Genomic DNA, 13,175 nt, shown 5'->3' on the forward strand with positions numbered 1-13,175 from the left:
TAGTAAATCTAGGCACAGTGAGGAAAAGACAGGTGTAAATCACCGAGGAAACGGTCCTGTACCCAAGCCCTTGCTACCACTCAGTCACCAAGTACATGACATGTGACAGTTAATCCTTGGTCTGAGTTGTCTCTTGTTGACAAGAGTCCATCTTTTGTAATCAATAGCTTTCCAATTAGAAGGGCCTGAACTCAGGTCAACTTTCTCTTATTTAAGAACACTGTAACTTTACAAAAATTCTAAATAAATTGTTTTCCTTGTCAATTTGATTAATGGTATGGATTAAAGGACATTGCAAGTTAATTTGATAAGGATCAAATGAGCCACCTCCAATAGACTCTCAGCGCAGAGCGCTCCACTGGGCTGTTGCTGCTGTGCTACCTTACAGCTTTGGTCACTAAAATAAGATTATTCAACACCTGCCAAAATTAAAATTATAATCTGCTATAAAACAATTCTCCATCAATCCCATGGGACTGTATAGCAGCAAACTGGAGAACACCATCAGAAAACAGAATATGAGAGAAGCTGGGAAGATGGAACTCATGTAAACCAGCAAAGCCAAGTCAATTAAACAAAATAGTATAGAGGCCACTATTCAATAAAGACACCAAGTCCATCTGGAAAACTGGAAGATTCCAATCTGGTGACCCTGTACTATGCAAATAAAAAGGACATGCACATAGAAACCAGATTGTATATCAGAGGCCTTTTCTCAAAATATAGGTCAACAATGCTACTTTACAGCTTAAAAGATACACAAGTGAAATTTGAGTATGAATCTATAAATTATATGTATATTTCTTTCTCCTTTAAGTTTTTAGTAAGAGAGGCAACCAATGTAGTTTATGGCCTTTTCTCAAATATAGGTCAACAATGCTACTTTACAGCTTAAAAGATACACAAGTGAAATTTGAGTATGAATCTATAAATTATATGTATATTTCTTTCTCCTTTAAGTTTTTAGTAAGAGAGGCAACCAATGTAGTTTATGGCCAGCTCTAAGAACGTGTGAGAGAAGCTACTCTGAACACAGGCTCCTCCTGTAGTGAGCTGGATGGAGTTGTAGCATTTAAATTGCCCCGTTAATTCCCAAAGAGCTAGAAAGCACAATCAGAACCTTCAGGTTCGGGGAAAGTGAAACGACAAAATAAACAAAACAAACATGTCTTTATTTCTGTAGAAGTGTTTCATTCTTTTGTGTGAAAGCTGGAATATCAAAAGAAGGGAAGTCATAAATAGTCAATGCAAATAAAATAAAAAAGCAAAGCAAAACAATAACACAGAATATTCCTTAACCCTGACCTAATGTTCTTCCAACTCAGAATCCCAGAGAGAATCCATCAAAAGATGAATCTCATCAACAATAAAAAAAACCCAAAAAACCAAAAAGCAAACAAACAAACAAACAAATGAAACAATTACATGAGGTGAGCTAAAAATACACAGGTTACAGTAAGGTATAATCTGCCTGATTCATAGTGAAGGAATCCCATGAAAATGGCAAAAACAAGGTGAAAAAAGCCTAGTCATTCAAAGTTAGTTTGAAAATTAATATTTTTCTAGAAGATCATTCTTTTGTTGCATTTAACATTTTTCACACAATCACAATTAAATGGCTAGGAATCAGATAGATCAAAATGGAAACGGATTCCTCTTTCATAAAATTCTAAAGATTTTGCACTGTGTTTTTCCTCCTAAGTATTTAAACCCTACCCTCCTTACATACTCTCTAAGGCAGGCTGTACACTCACCAGCTTTTACCACGATGAGGACTTCTTAATCCCATCCCTTATGAGGGAAAGCAGGGGGATGCAGGCAAGTCTGAGGGCTAGCCTGGCCTGCATAGCAAGTTCCAAGGTCAGCCAAGGCTACATGGTTAGAGGCTGTCTTCAAAATACAAGTTCTGCTTTCTGTTTCATCCCCTCAAATGAATATAATGTGTGTTGGTTTACAGCATATGGAAGATGCAAAAGAGATCCCACAAAATGAGGGATAAAATGTTCCTCAACTCCACCAGAAACCTGTGGGCAAGACAAGCATTTTCTCTGACAAAAGCTACAGAAACTGCAGTAGCTTTATCAGAAGCCACACTTTGCTGCCTGAAGAATATATATTAGTATAATTATATAATATTGTATTTCCTAATAAAAAACCAGACCCATCAGGATCATGAAACTAAAGTAAGAAAAACACCTGAATACAAATTTCACCAAGAGACACAGAATACTTACAGAAGTAAATTGAATGAAAATTACTTAAATTTCACGAAATGAATTGTTGGCTCCAAGTGGTTCTTTGGGAAAAGAAAAAAAACTTTAAGTGTGTGTGTGTGTGTGTGTGTGTGTGTGTGTGTGTGTTTATTGTAAATTTTGAAAAGAAATAGTCATTCTGTATTTTTCCAGTATAAATATATTCTTCTACCTTATTAAGATTGTTCATCTCTGATATCAACATAAATTATTCTCAGAATTAGCTAGGATCTACTGATCTGCTTTAATTTAGGCATTTTAGGCTTAGCATCATAGTAAGAACATGGAAGTCTGCTCCCTTTTCCTATCAGAACCTACCACCTCACACCAAACATATTTCAACCATAAAATGTACTCATTAATACAGTGACATTTTTATCAGAGAAAGTTATTTAACAGCATGATCATAGTTTGCATTTGCTTTCTTTCAAAGAATATTATCACCTTCCTGCTTCCATAATTCTTTTCCCACACAGGCTAATAATTCTGCAGCGAGCAGCAATTCTGACCATGAAGTGGAGTTCCTGTCCTTTACAGTCTATGTCTCCAGCCTGTGAGGACTATGTATCCCCAGCCTGTGAGGACTATGTATCCCCAGCCTGTGAGGACTACGTATCCCCAGCCTATGAGGACTATGTTTCCTCAGTCTGTGAGGACTGTGTATCCCCAGCCTGTGAGGACTGTGTATCCCCAGCCTGTGAGGACTGTGTATGTCAGCCTGTGAGAACTATGTATCCCCAGCCTGTGAGGACTGTGTATCCCCAGCCTGTGAGGACTATGTATCCCCAGTCTGTGAGGACTGTGTATCCCCAGCCTGTGAGGACTATGTATCCCCAGCCTGTGAGAACTATGTATGTCAGCCTGTGAGAATTATGTATGTTAGCCTGTGAGAACTATGTATCCCCAGCCTGTGAGGACTATGTATCCCCAGCCTGTGAGGACTATGTATCCCCAGCCTGTGAGGACTATGTATCCCCAGCCTGTGAGGACTATGTATCCCCAGCCTGTGAGGACTGTGTATCCCCAGCCTGTGAGGACTGTGTATCCCCAGCCTGTGAGGACTGTATATCCCCAGCCTGTGAGGACTGTATATCCCCAGCCTGTGAGGACTGTGTACCCCCAGCCTGTGAGGACTATGTATCCCCAGCCTGTGAGGACTATGTATCCCCAGCCTGTGAGAACTATGTATGTCAGCCTCTATCTCCAGCCTGTGAGGACTATGACACTCTAGGTGCAGAGGCCACACCTGGCTGTTAACTCTAACAAATGAATCTGAAAAGGAAGAGACTCACCTCAGGCTCAGGGACAGCAGTTGCTCCTTGGACTTCAGCAGCTCCCCGACTTTAAAGCTGGCACAGCCCAGGAAGCTTCTCTGGAAATAAGAAAGAACGGTTTCCATAAACTCCTGGGATTCTTCCTAATTTTGTTGTGGTGGTGGCTCTTGCACCAATTACGCAGAACTCATTTTTGAAAAGAACTAAACACTGAATCAATTAACCCACAAATATTTCACTGACAGAAAGATAATACTGAAATATCAGCTCTGTTAAAGACAGATCTTGACAGCCTAGGAAGTAACAAGAAGTAAGGCACAGCAATCAGGACTTTCCCACTAACTTTGATTTCCTCCCCAGAAGAAAACTGGTGTCATAGAAGGTGCTAAGCGCTCAGCATTCAGCAGGATGTTCCTCAAATCACTGGCAACAGCAACTCTGTGTCAAGACATGAGAAAATCTGCCTCTTGGAGCTATTTTTACACAGGGCTCTGTGAGAGCTATAAATAGAAAGACAATATTTCTCTCCATCACAGAAGCATTTAGGAGCATTTGCTTTCGTCCGTTGTTGTTGTTGTTGTTTACCAGCATGGGGCAATTTCGACCTCTCCTCAAAAAAATAACCAGCACTTTCATTGTGTTTTCTAAATTAGTTTTTAAACATCTCATAGGCAGGCAACGTGTTTGCCAGTCAATATTGGGCGTCTGCTCTTCAATTCAAGATAGAGAGTAAAACAGCAAACAGGTCCTTTCTGTCCCAGGGGTAAATCTTTTCACTGCTCCTGGCTACTTCCGATTCGAGTGTGACATTATGGCATAAATACCAGAAGGTGTATGTCTCACTTTTCTTGAGGGCAATGGTTAAGCATAAAATGATCAAGCCCTATCTTCACCTCAGCCATTTATAATGGGCAGCCTTCAATGTGCACAACAGGCCAAGAGCGTTTCTCTCAAACTTCCTCTCAGCACAGCTCTGCTGCCAGCTGACGTTTGAATGAGAAGCTTGGTTAAAAAGCCTGAGACCAGGTGAATGTTTCCAGAAGAAAATAAAAATCACCCTACATATGAAAAGAGGTGGCGTGTGTGTGTGTGTGTGTGTGTGTGTGTGTGTGTGTGTGTGTGTGTGTGTACTGAGTGATTGCTGAAAGGTTGAAATCCAGGTCAAATAGGTTTTTCTTTTGACAGGTGTAGGCGTGTTGCCTGTGTATACGCTTTTGTGTAATTTGGGTAAGCAAGGAGGCCAGGAGAATGAATCAGGTCCTCTGGAATAAGAGTCACAATTGTGAGCTGCCTTGTGGGTTCTGGGCACCAAAACCAGGCCCTGTGCAAAAGCAACACATGTTCTTAATTCTTTAGTCATCCCTCCAGCCCCAGGTATAAAAAAAGCACTACCTTAGAAGAACAGGTTCAAACGGCATAAAGTCAGACATCAAAACCAAGCCCAACTTGGTTTTGAAATTGTACACAACTCTATTAATGTTAGCCCCAACTAGAAAGTCTGAAGTTCAAAACACCTGTATATGCACTCTTGGCTTACGGACACTTCTGCTGCGTGCTCTGTCGAACGGCTACCTAGCAACAGCTTCAGTCATCATCACTGCCTGCCACCCACCAGGTGCCAGCTGGGTGCAGCAGTGGCAGCATAGAAAGAGGCCTGCTTGATACCCCAACCCCTCCTCCCTCCTCTCCCTCTCCTCTCCTTCTCCCTCTCCTTCTCCCTCCCCCAGCCCTCCCTCCTCTGTTCCCAAGTATTCCCAGTAGTTCTCTCTTCCTCTCTTTCTGTTCTCCCTCTCTTTCTCTGTCTCTACCCCTTTCCAGGTTCCCACTCTCTTCCCTCACAATAAATCTTCTTTCTCTAGGTCTGTCTCTTGGCGTGATTCCTCAGAGAGAAGCGCACCTCAGCATGGGCAGGCCAGGGATTCCTCACTCCCACCACATTACACCACAAATATATTACTGCATTATATTTCATAACATGCACCCAGTCACTAAGGCCTAGAAATTCTGAGCTCATACTGTTAGGTGGAAAAATGGTGAGTGAAGCCAAAGGATGTAAGGAGCAAGGAAATAAGAGTGAACCAGAGCGGAAAACCAACAAAGGGCTTTATCAACACAGAGCCTAAGGGACTGTTAACAAGGGCGGAAGATTCAGCAGGGCCCAAGGAGGCACCAACTCCCCCCACAGTGAGCCCCTGGAGCAGGCGCTGACAGACAGAAGGCACTCAGATGTTCTCTGTGGCTCTATTCACGGCGTATTTGTCTCCATTTGTATTGAACGCTAGCTAATATATTTAAATGGCTTATCTTAAACCTCCACAAATAATTGAGATTTCAAGTTGGACAAAACCGCTTATTTTCTGTAATACTCTCCCTGCTGAATATACACCAGACACAGGAACAACACAGTTACCCAACACTGATAGACCTCGCTTTCAAGTAAGCGACCCATTTATTTGTTTTTAAGACAACATCTCCATCAATCGCCTAGAACTCACTGCATGGCTTTGAACATACAATTATCTGCCTGTCTCAGCCTCCTAAGAACTGTCATGTACCAACCACTACACCCAGACAATGAAGATAGTTTAACACACAAAGGAGACAAGCTCATTTCCCCATTATTTATAGACCACTGTAACTCATAAAATGAGAACGAATGAAGACCATCCTCTGCAGATTATACAGCAAAATGTCACTCCACCAATTTGCAATTTAAATCCTTGTAAATATATAATTTGTTATGTTTTTCTAAAACAATACATATGTGTGTTGGGGGATGGGTATATGCACTGAGTATGTGAAAACACAGATGTGGGATTTCCTGGAGCTGGAGTTATAAACAGTTGTGAGTGGACATATGGAAGTTAGAAACTAATCCTGGGTCCTCTGAAAGAGTGACAGGTTCTTTTGCCTACTGAGCCCTCTCTCTAGACCACATTATAAACTTAAATATGTACTGTGTTATGAACTTGTACACATATCTATGAGGTGTGATAACATATATTTACATATTATTACAAATGCTTTATAATTATATCTATTAGTGTATATGCATTGACTATATTATATTTTTCATTTTATCTTTCACTGATAATTAGTGGTTTTAAGTTCGTGTATTCTATTCCATTCATTACTCACTTTACAACAAGATTCTTAACAGATCATAAGTTTCACAAGTCCCCTAACTTCATAACCTTGTTTAATGTACCCTTTGAAATCATGTAGGTATGGAGGAATGTAGAATAAAGCAAACAGAATAACATAATAGTCTTTTTAACCATAATGTAGCAATCTTCTCAGACTGGAATTCTGTAGCCAGACAGATGGACAGACAGGTGGAATGGCTACTTTTAGGCATGAGCTATGGACACACCATAAGGCACAGCTGCAAGCAAGATTGGTGACCACAACCAGTGACTCTCTCTGTCTGCTGCACCAGGAGCCCCTCATAAGCAGACCTTTGGCCGATCAGTCTCAGAGACAGCCCAATGACAGGAACAGAGGGCATGTGCCTTGTATTATACTCTATGGTGACAGGGACAATAACCCTGAGACAGGCAGTTCCACCACAACTGTCAGTTCAGGCTTGATCTCGGGGGACACTGTCAGAGCTTTCCAAAATTAGACACTTTGAATCTTAGTAATGGTAATGCCTGATAGTGGATCTGCCAAAGAAAACAGAAGGTTTTTAATTACAAAAGTTTATTTTATTCAAAACCTAATTCTATCTAGGGAGTCTATGTTGTATTTATTAAAGGAAAAACCTAAACTCTGATTTTTGTTCATTTTTCTTTATTTACTTACATTCTAATTAGAATATAAAATCACTTTCCCCTTCCCTTTCCTCCCTCCAGGCCCCATGTCTACTTCTTCTAATCCTTCTATGTCCCCAAAACTATAAAACTGATAGCTTTTTTTTCTTTAGCATTGCCCATATGTAGATATGAATGTCTGTCTGTCTGTCTGTCTGTATGTATGTATGTATGTTTGTATGTATGTATGTATGTTTGTTTGTATGTATGTATGTATGTTTGTTTGTATGCATGTATGTTTGTGTGTATTTTTGTATATACGTATGCATGCATGCATGTATGTTTGTATGTATGTATGTTTATATGTTTATATATTTGTATCTTTGTATGTTTGTGTGTATGTATGTTTGTATGTTTGTTTGTATGTATGTTTGCATGCATGTATGTATGTGTGTATGTATGTATGTTTGTATTTTATATGTTTGTATGTATGTACACATACAGGAATACCCATAGAGAGGGAAAAAACAACACATAATGCTAACGTAAAATATAGTGATTCAGAGCTATACTTGTCTATGTGTATTTATATATGTATAATATTTATAATCTGTTATTACACCAATCAAGAGAATATATATAAAACAGATTATAAATTTCACAAGGCCACTAACTTTCTAAGCTTGTTTAACTTACATTTTGAAATTGTGCAGATCTGGGTGACTTTAGAATAAAGCAAAGTATGCTGCCATGCTATTATGGTGGTCTTTTTAGCCATAAATTTAACATTTATGTATATATTTATTATTATGTATTATATAAAATATATGGGCAAATACATGAATACAGCATATAAGTGTGTGTGTGTGTGTGTGTGTGTGTGTGTGTGTGCTGAGTTTATTTTTTTTTTTTGTTGTCTCTCTGCATCTGGTTCCAGGGTTGACCACTTTGCCCTGGACCTGGAAGTTCATCCTTGGAAAAGGCTAATTCTCTTGTGGGTAACAGTCATTCCTTGTCTGTAGTTCTGTCTAGGGGTGATAGCCTGTGAGACTTTGTATAAGCAATATAGTTGATCTGTCATTGTTCAAGTCTTCTCCATGGAACATTTTTAAGTCAGGGAGCCACAGAGTAGACTCTGTGGTCCTCTGCCTCTAATAGTCTTTCTGTCTCCTCTTCCATAATGTTTCCCAGGGTTCCATTTTATTCTAAAGATGGTATATTATGGTTTTACATTGTAACACCTAGCGGGATAACTGCCAACACATTTACATTCACTTTTCTATTATTATTATTTGTTGTTGTTTCACCTCGGTATAAGTCAATAGGATCTACCCAACCCCCAACTCCAAACTAGAGAACAAAGCATCCACCTCTGAGCACTTCTTGGGCACACTGCAAGAGAATAATTAGAGAAAAGTTCATTTCCTCTTGTTCTAAGATCTGAATACTCATGGAGAGAGGGAAACCAGCATGCAATGTTGACTATAACAGTAAGGGCAGTAAGGATGCAGAGCAGTATTCTGAGCATAAAGTATATCTCTGTGAGGAAATCAGACAGTGCGTTACCTACACTAACATAGGGTCTGCACCCATCGCTCTGGTGCCTTAGAGGTGTCTTCTGCCCACCTAAAATTCTATGGAAAGATAGGAGTATTTGAAGAAGGAGGGGAAGGAAAAAGAAGAAGCAAAGGAGAGATAAAGGAGAATTAGGAGCTGGGGTAAGAGCGGGGAGGAGAGAGAAAAGGAGCTGGAGAAAGAAAAAGGGGAGAAGTGGTAGGGCAGGGAAAGAAGAGGAGGAAGAGGAAAAGGATTATTATTTTGTTGAAATATTGGCAGTACAAAAAATATATATGCAAAAGTAAAAATTTGATTCAGAAGGAATTCTAAATAAGATTTTAAAAAGTAGAAGTTATAAAGGCTATGAAGTCTTATGCAGTTACTATTGTTGAGAAAATATTTCCCATGATTCCAATTTGCTCTGATTTGTTTTAGGACATGTGAGACATTTACAGAAAGTCCCAGCTCATTAAAAACCGCCTGTTATCAGGGGGGAAAAGCTGAAGAAGTCCCTAAGAATGATGTATCATGCACACTGCCACAACAGTTAGCATTCAGTAAGCCATACTAGACCCGGTTAGAATGTAAAAAATGGCCTTTATTAGACTCTGTAGTTGCTGTCTTAGAGGGATACTGCCTCCATCTGCTAACCTAGGCCTAGTCCTGTAAGCTTCTAGCCTTGATACAATCTAATCTAGGCCTCTGAGACTTGCTGCTGACTAAGCTCACCATTTCTTGTCCTTTCTGAACTCTGGCTGGCTGGTTCAACTCAGCTGCTCTGGCTCAAACTCCTTTCCAAGCTTACCGATTCAATCTGGCTTTTTTTCTCAGCCTTGCAATTGCTCTACTTGTACTCAAAATTAACTCTGGCAATCACTTCTAATCTTCTGAATCCTTCTCATTCTCTTGCTCATTCTGTCTTTACCTGTGTCTACCTTGTTCTCTCTTCAGTCTGTCTCTGTAAAACTCTCCCAGTAAAACTGCCTCCTTTTCCCTCTCTGAGCTGCTCTATTCTCCCTCTCAAGTCTACTATGCTGCTCTCCATGAACTCTACTGTATTCATATACTGTATTCTCTTCTTCCTCGGTTGTCTGTTTTTCCCTTAACTAGTTTCCCTTTCCTTTCTCTTCTACTGAGAGTTGGGAATATCCTATTTTGCCAAATCATTCTCTGATTTGTCACTTTATCTGCCACTCAATATGACAACATTTTCAAACATGAGTGCTTTTTTCTACAAACTAACTTTACCTTCATTGTTTGAAATTAAAGATAGAGCATATCTATATTCTAGCCAGAGGAATTAAAGATGTGTGCTAACTGTAACATTAGAACTCTAGACTCTTAGTTCTCTGCCAAGCTCCTTTTCATCCACAGCATGCTGTGCCAAGTTTCCAGCACAGATGGCAATTCCCTGTCTTGATAAATCTTTTGTTTGAACAGTTCATAGCTCTGACCTTCCTTCCCTGATCATAACAATACAACACTCACAAGTATCATCCTGGGGAAGATGATCATTAAAACATACAGCATATCATTTCAATCACTCACCTGGCTGGAGGATAATAACCAGGATGTAAAAAGAGGTCATCAATGGCTATTCCTGAAATCTCTTCACAGGGAATGTGAGGCCAAAAGTTTATCCTTCTGTGCACTGTGGGGACTTGGAGTGTGTTGTAGACAGACAGACAGCTCATCAGACTTGAAACCTCATGCTCTACGTCAACAATGGCTCCACTGTTCACTACTAAAGAAGTCAGCCTAGATACTACAAACTGCTAAATCTCCATCAGGAAGTTCATCTCACAAAGCTTTCACTCACAGGGTATTTCAAGTGCTTTACAGAGCTGTGTTACACAAACGGGTTAGTTCTTACTTTAATGGCTTAAAATGTGACTACTCCAAGTGGAGGAATCCATAAAACTTTAAATGTTCACCAGGTCTAGAAGATTTATCATGGAGAAAGGGAGCATTTTTATACTGAGCGTATTTTAATAATATATTAGCATAGTGAGTTAAATAAAAGAACAATTAATTTAGTCTGTTTTTTTGAACTGCCTAAAATATGACTATTAGACATATTTAAATGACTTATGTGGTAAACCTTGTATGTAATTCATTTCATTTTTACTGAACACTAGTACATTGCAGATTAAATGAACTTATAAATGATATTTCATCTATTCTTACAAGTCATATGGAGGATTGTTGATATAAATTGTAAAGGCCTTTGAAGAGTGAATTTGATATACCATTGGTATGGTATACACACATAAATATGTATACATATATAACATACACAAACAATGTATATATAATTATGTAAAGGTACATAATTAGAGAATAAGACAATTTTATAGCCTGAGCATTTTATCTTCAGTGTCAACCATAAAAAATAGGGTTGCATAGTAAGAACTGCTAATACTGAAAGCATTATAAAGAAAACAATGTGGACTAGCTATTAAGAGTTTATGAATATATGTATTAAACATATGTTAAATTTTTACTGTACAGAATAAATGACTCAGTCTGTTAGGAAGTCAAGCCATGTTGACTCCTCCTTATTTAAGCTCACTCTTTCTGTGTATGAGGTTGGTTCAGCAGTCACATTTGGCAATTTTCTTGAGGGCTAATATCATAAAACACAATTAGAATTTCTACATTAAGATGATCATTTATAGACTCTTCTCTGTTTTGACTTTAATTTCTTTTCTTATGTTTCTAAAAGAAATGTAGACCAAAATGGAATCCTCTTTGATTATTTTAATAAAAAATCTAGATACAAAACTATAAATATTGGACTGAGCAAAATCAAGAAATCTCTTTTTTTTGCCATGAATCCAGTGTCTAGGAGTGTGGAAAAATTACAGAAACCTAATACCCCAATTTTCATAACTAGTCATGCTTTGTTTTGTTGTTGTTTTTGTTTAAGGAGATACTTTTCCTGGAATCTCCTTTAAGGACTCAGTTCTTCTTAGCGATACATAAAATGAGGAATACCAAGCAGGTCTTCCCAGGTAGTTTGTGTTTTCTAAAACTGAAAGAGCATTGTGACCTAAAATTTAACATCTTACTCTTTCAAGCAGGAAGATGAGAAATGTGATAACTGATGCATTCAGATTGCACAATACCCTACGAAAAAAAGCAGAGAAATGGAGAGTCCAGTTTTGTGCGCTTACAGTACTGGGAACCATTTTCAAGATAAAAAAAGACAAAACAACAACAACAACAACAATAAAACTAACCAATTACTTTAGGTCAGTTTGTAAATTTGCTCAATGAGTGGCTTCCTGACTGGTACAATAGCCATGTCATAGAATCCAACTAAGACTTGGGACCAGGAATTTTAGCTGAGTCTTTATCAAAGAATATCAAATACAATATTAAAACAGTATCATATACACCTCATCTCAAGTTCAGAGAACCTCCCTCATGAACCAGGACCTACAGAAAAGGGCTGAAAGGGAAGAGGGTTTAACAGAACTGGCCAAGCATCTACCCCAAGAAAATGTTGGCTTCTAATAGGGAAGGCCTAGGGGCTATTCCCTAATTGTTTTCCAAGAAAATATGTCTATACCCAAGACTGGAAGAGTTTTGTCCTAAACAAATGGATCACTTGTAAAGACCAGAGATATCAAAACCACCTTCCTTCAGGATGGTCTCCTTTGGGAATAGTGGGGCAGTCTAAAGTTGAGTGTCATTGGGTCTTGTATGAAGGGGTAGTTCGGAGATGGCAGAGCTAAGAGAGAACACACGAGTGAAGATGCCTGTGGGACTATGAGGGACATGGTAAATGCATAGGCGATAAATGTGGGTCAAGCAGTAACACAGAATGAGGCTCATCTGCAGTCACTGCTTAGAGTGAACTGCAGCCATAAGAATGCAGGGTAGGAATGGAGCGTGGTAGTGAAGTGGTTGACCTGAGCCATAGCTGCCAAGGTAGGGAGAGAGGTCTCTGAAATACTTCCTGCGAACAATTAATACTTCTGTATTAGCATCACTGAGGATTTTGACAGGTGTCAAAACCAGCAAATAGGGCCCAACTCTCACCTTGGCAAAAGAGCAGCCCCTGTCCCCTACTCTTCTATGTCACAACCTGAGCTGTAAAAAATGGGACAAACATATGAAACATTCTGCAGTGCCTGGAGTTACAGAGACATGAATAGCAAGGGAAAAGGCAGGAGACAAGAAAATAAAATAAATAAAATAAATAAATAATAAATAAATAAAATAAAATAAAATCAGAGATATTCAGCATTTAAAATAAATAAAATGGCTCCCCAATATGTTGATAGAGACATAAATAAAAGTTCAGACATTTAAGTCAAGATATTATTAGATAT

General features: G+C 38.9%; 1 protein-coding gene across 12 annotated transcripts in view; it reads right to left on the reverse strand.

Moving 5' to 3' along the window:
* The window catches only part of Inpp4b (inositol polyphosphate-4-phosphatase type II B), a 743,006-nt gene that overhangs the window by 245,946 nt on the left and 483,885 nt on the right, over nucleotides 1–13,175 (reverse strand). For 10 of the 12 annotated variants that reach the window (XM_087593773.1, XM_087593768.1, XM_087593769.1 and 7 more), the window contains 1 exon segment: nucleotides 3,545–3,624. In XM_087593773.1, coding sequence (XP_087449899.1) covers nucleotides 3,545–3,624 — 80 coding nt within the window. 12 annotated transcript variants of the gene reach the window in all.

This window comes from Rattus norvegicus, chromosome 19, assembly GCF_021556685.1.
Source record: "Rattus norvegicus strain SHRSP/BbbUtx chromosome 19, alternate assembly SHRSP_T2T, whole genome shotgun sequence".
In the NCBI taxonomy this organism is placed as follows: Eukaryota; Metazoa; Chordata; class Mammalia; order Rodentia; family Muridae; genus Rattus; species Rattus norvegicus.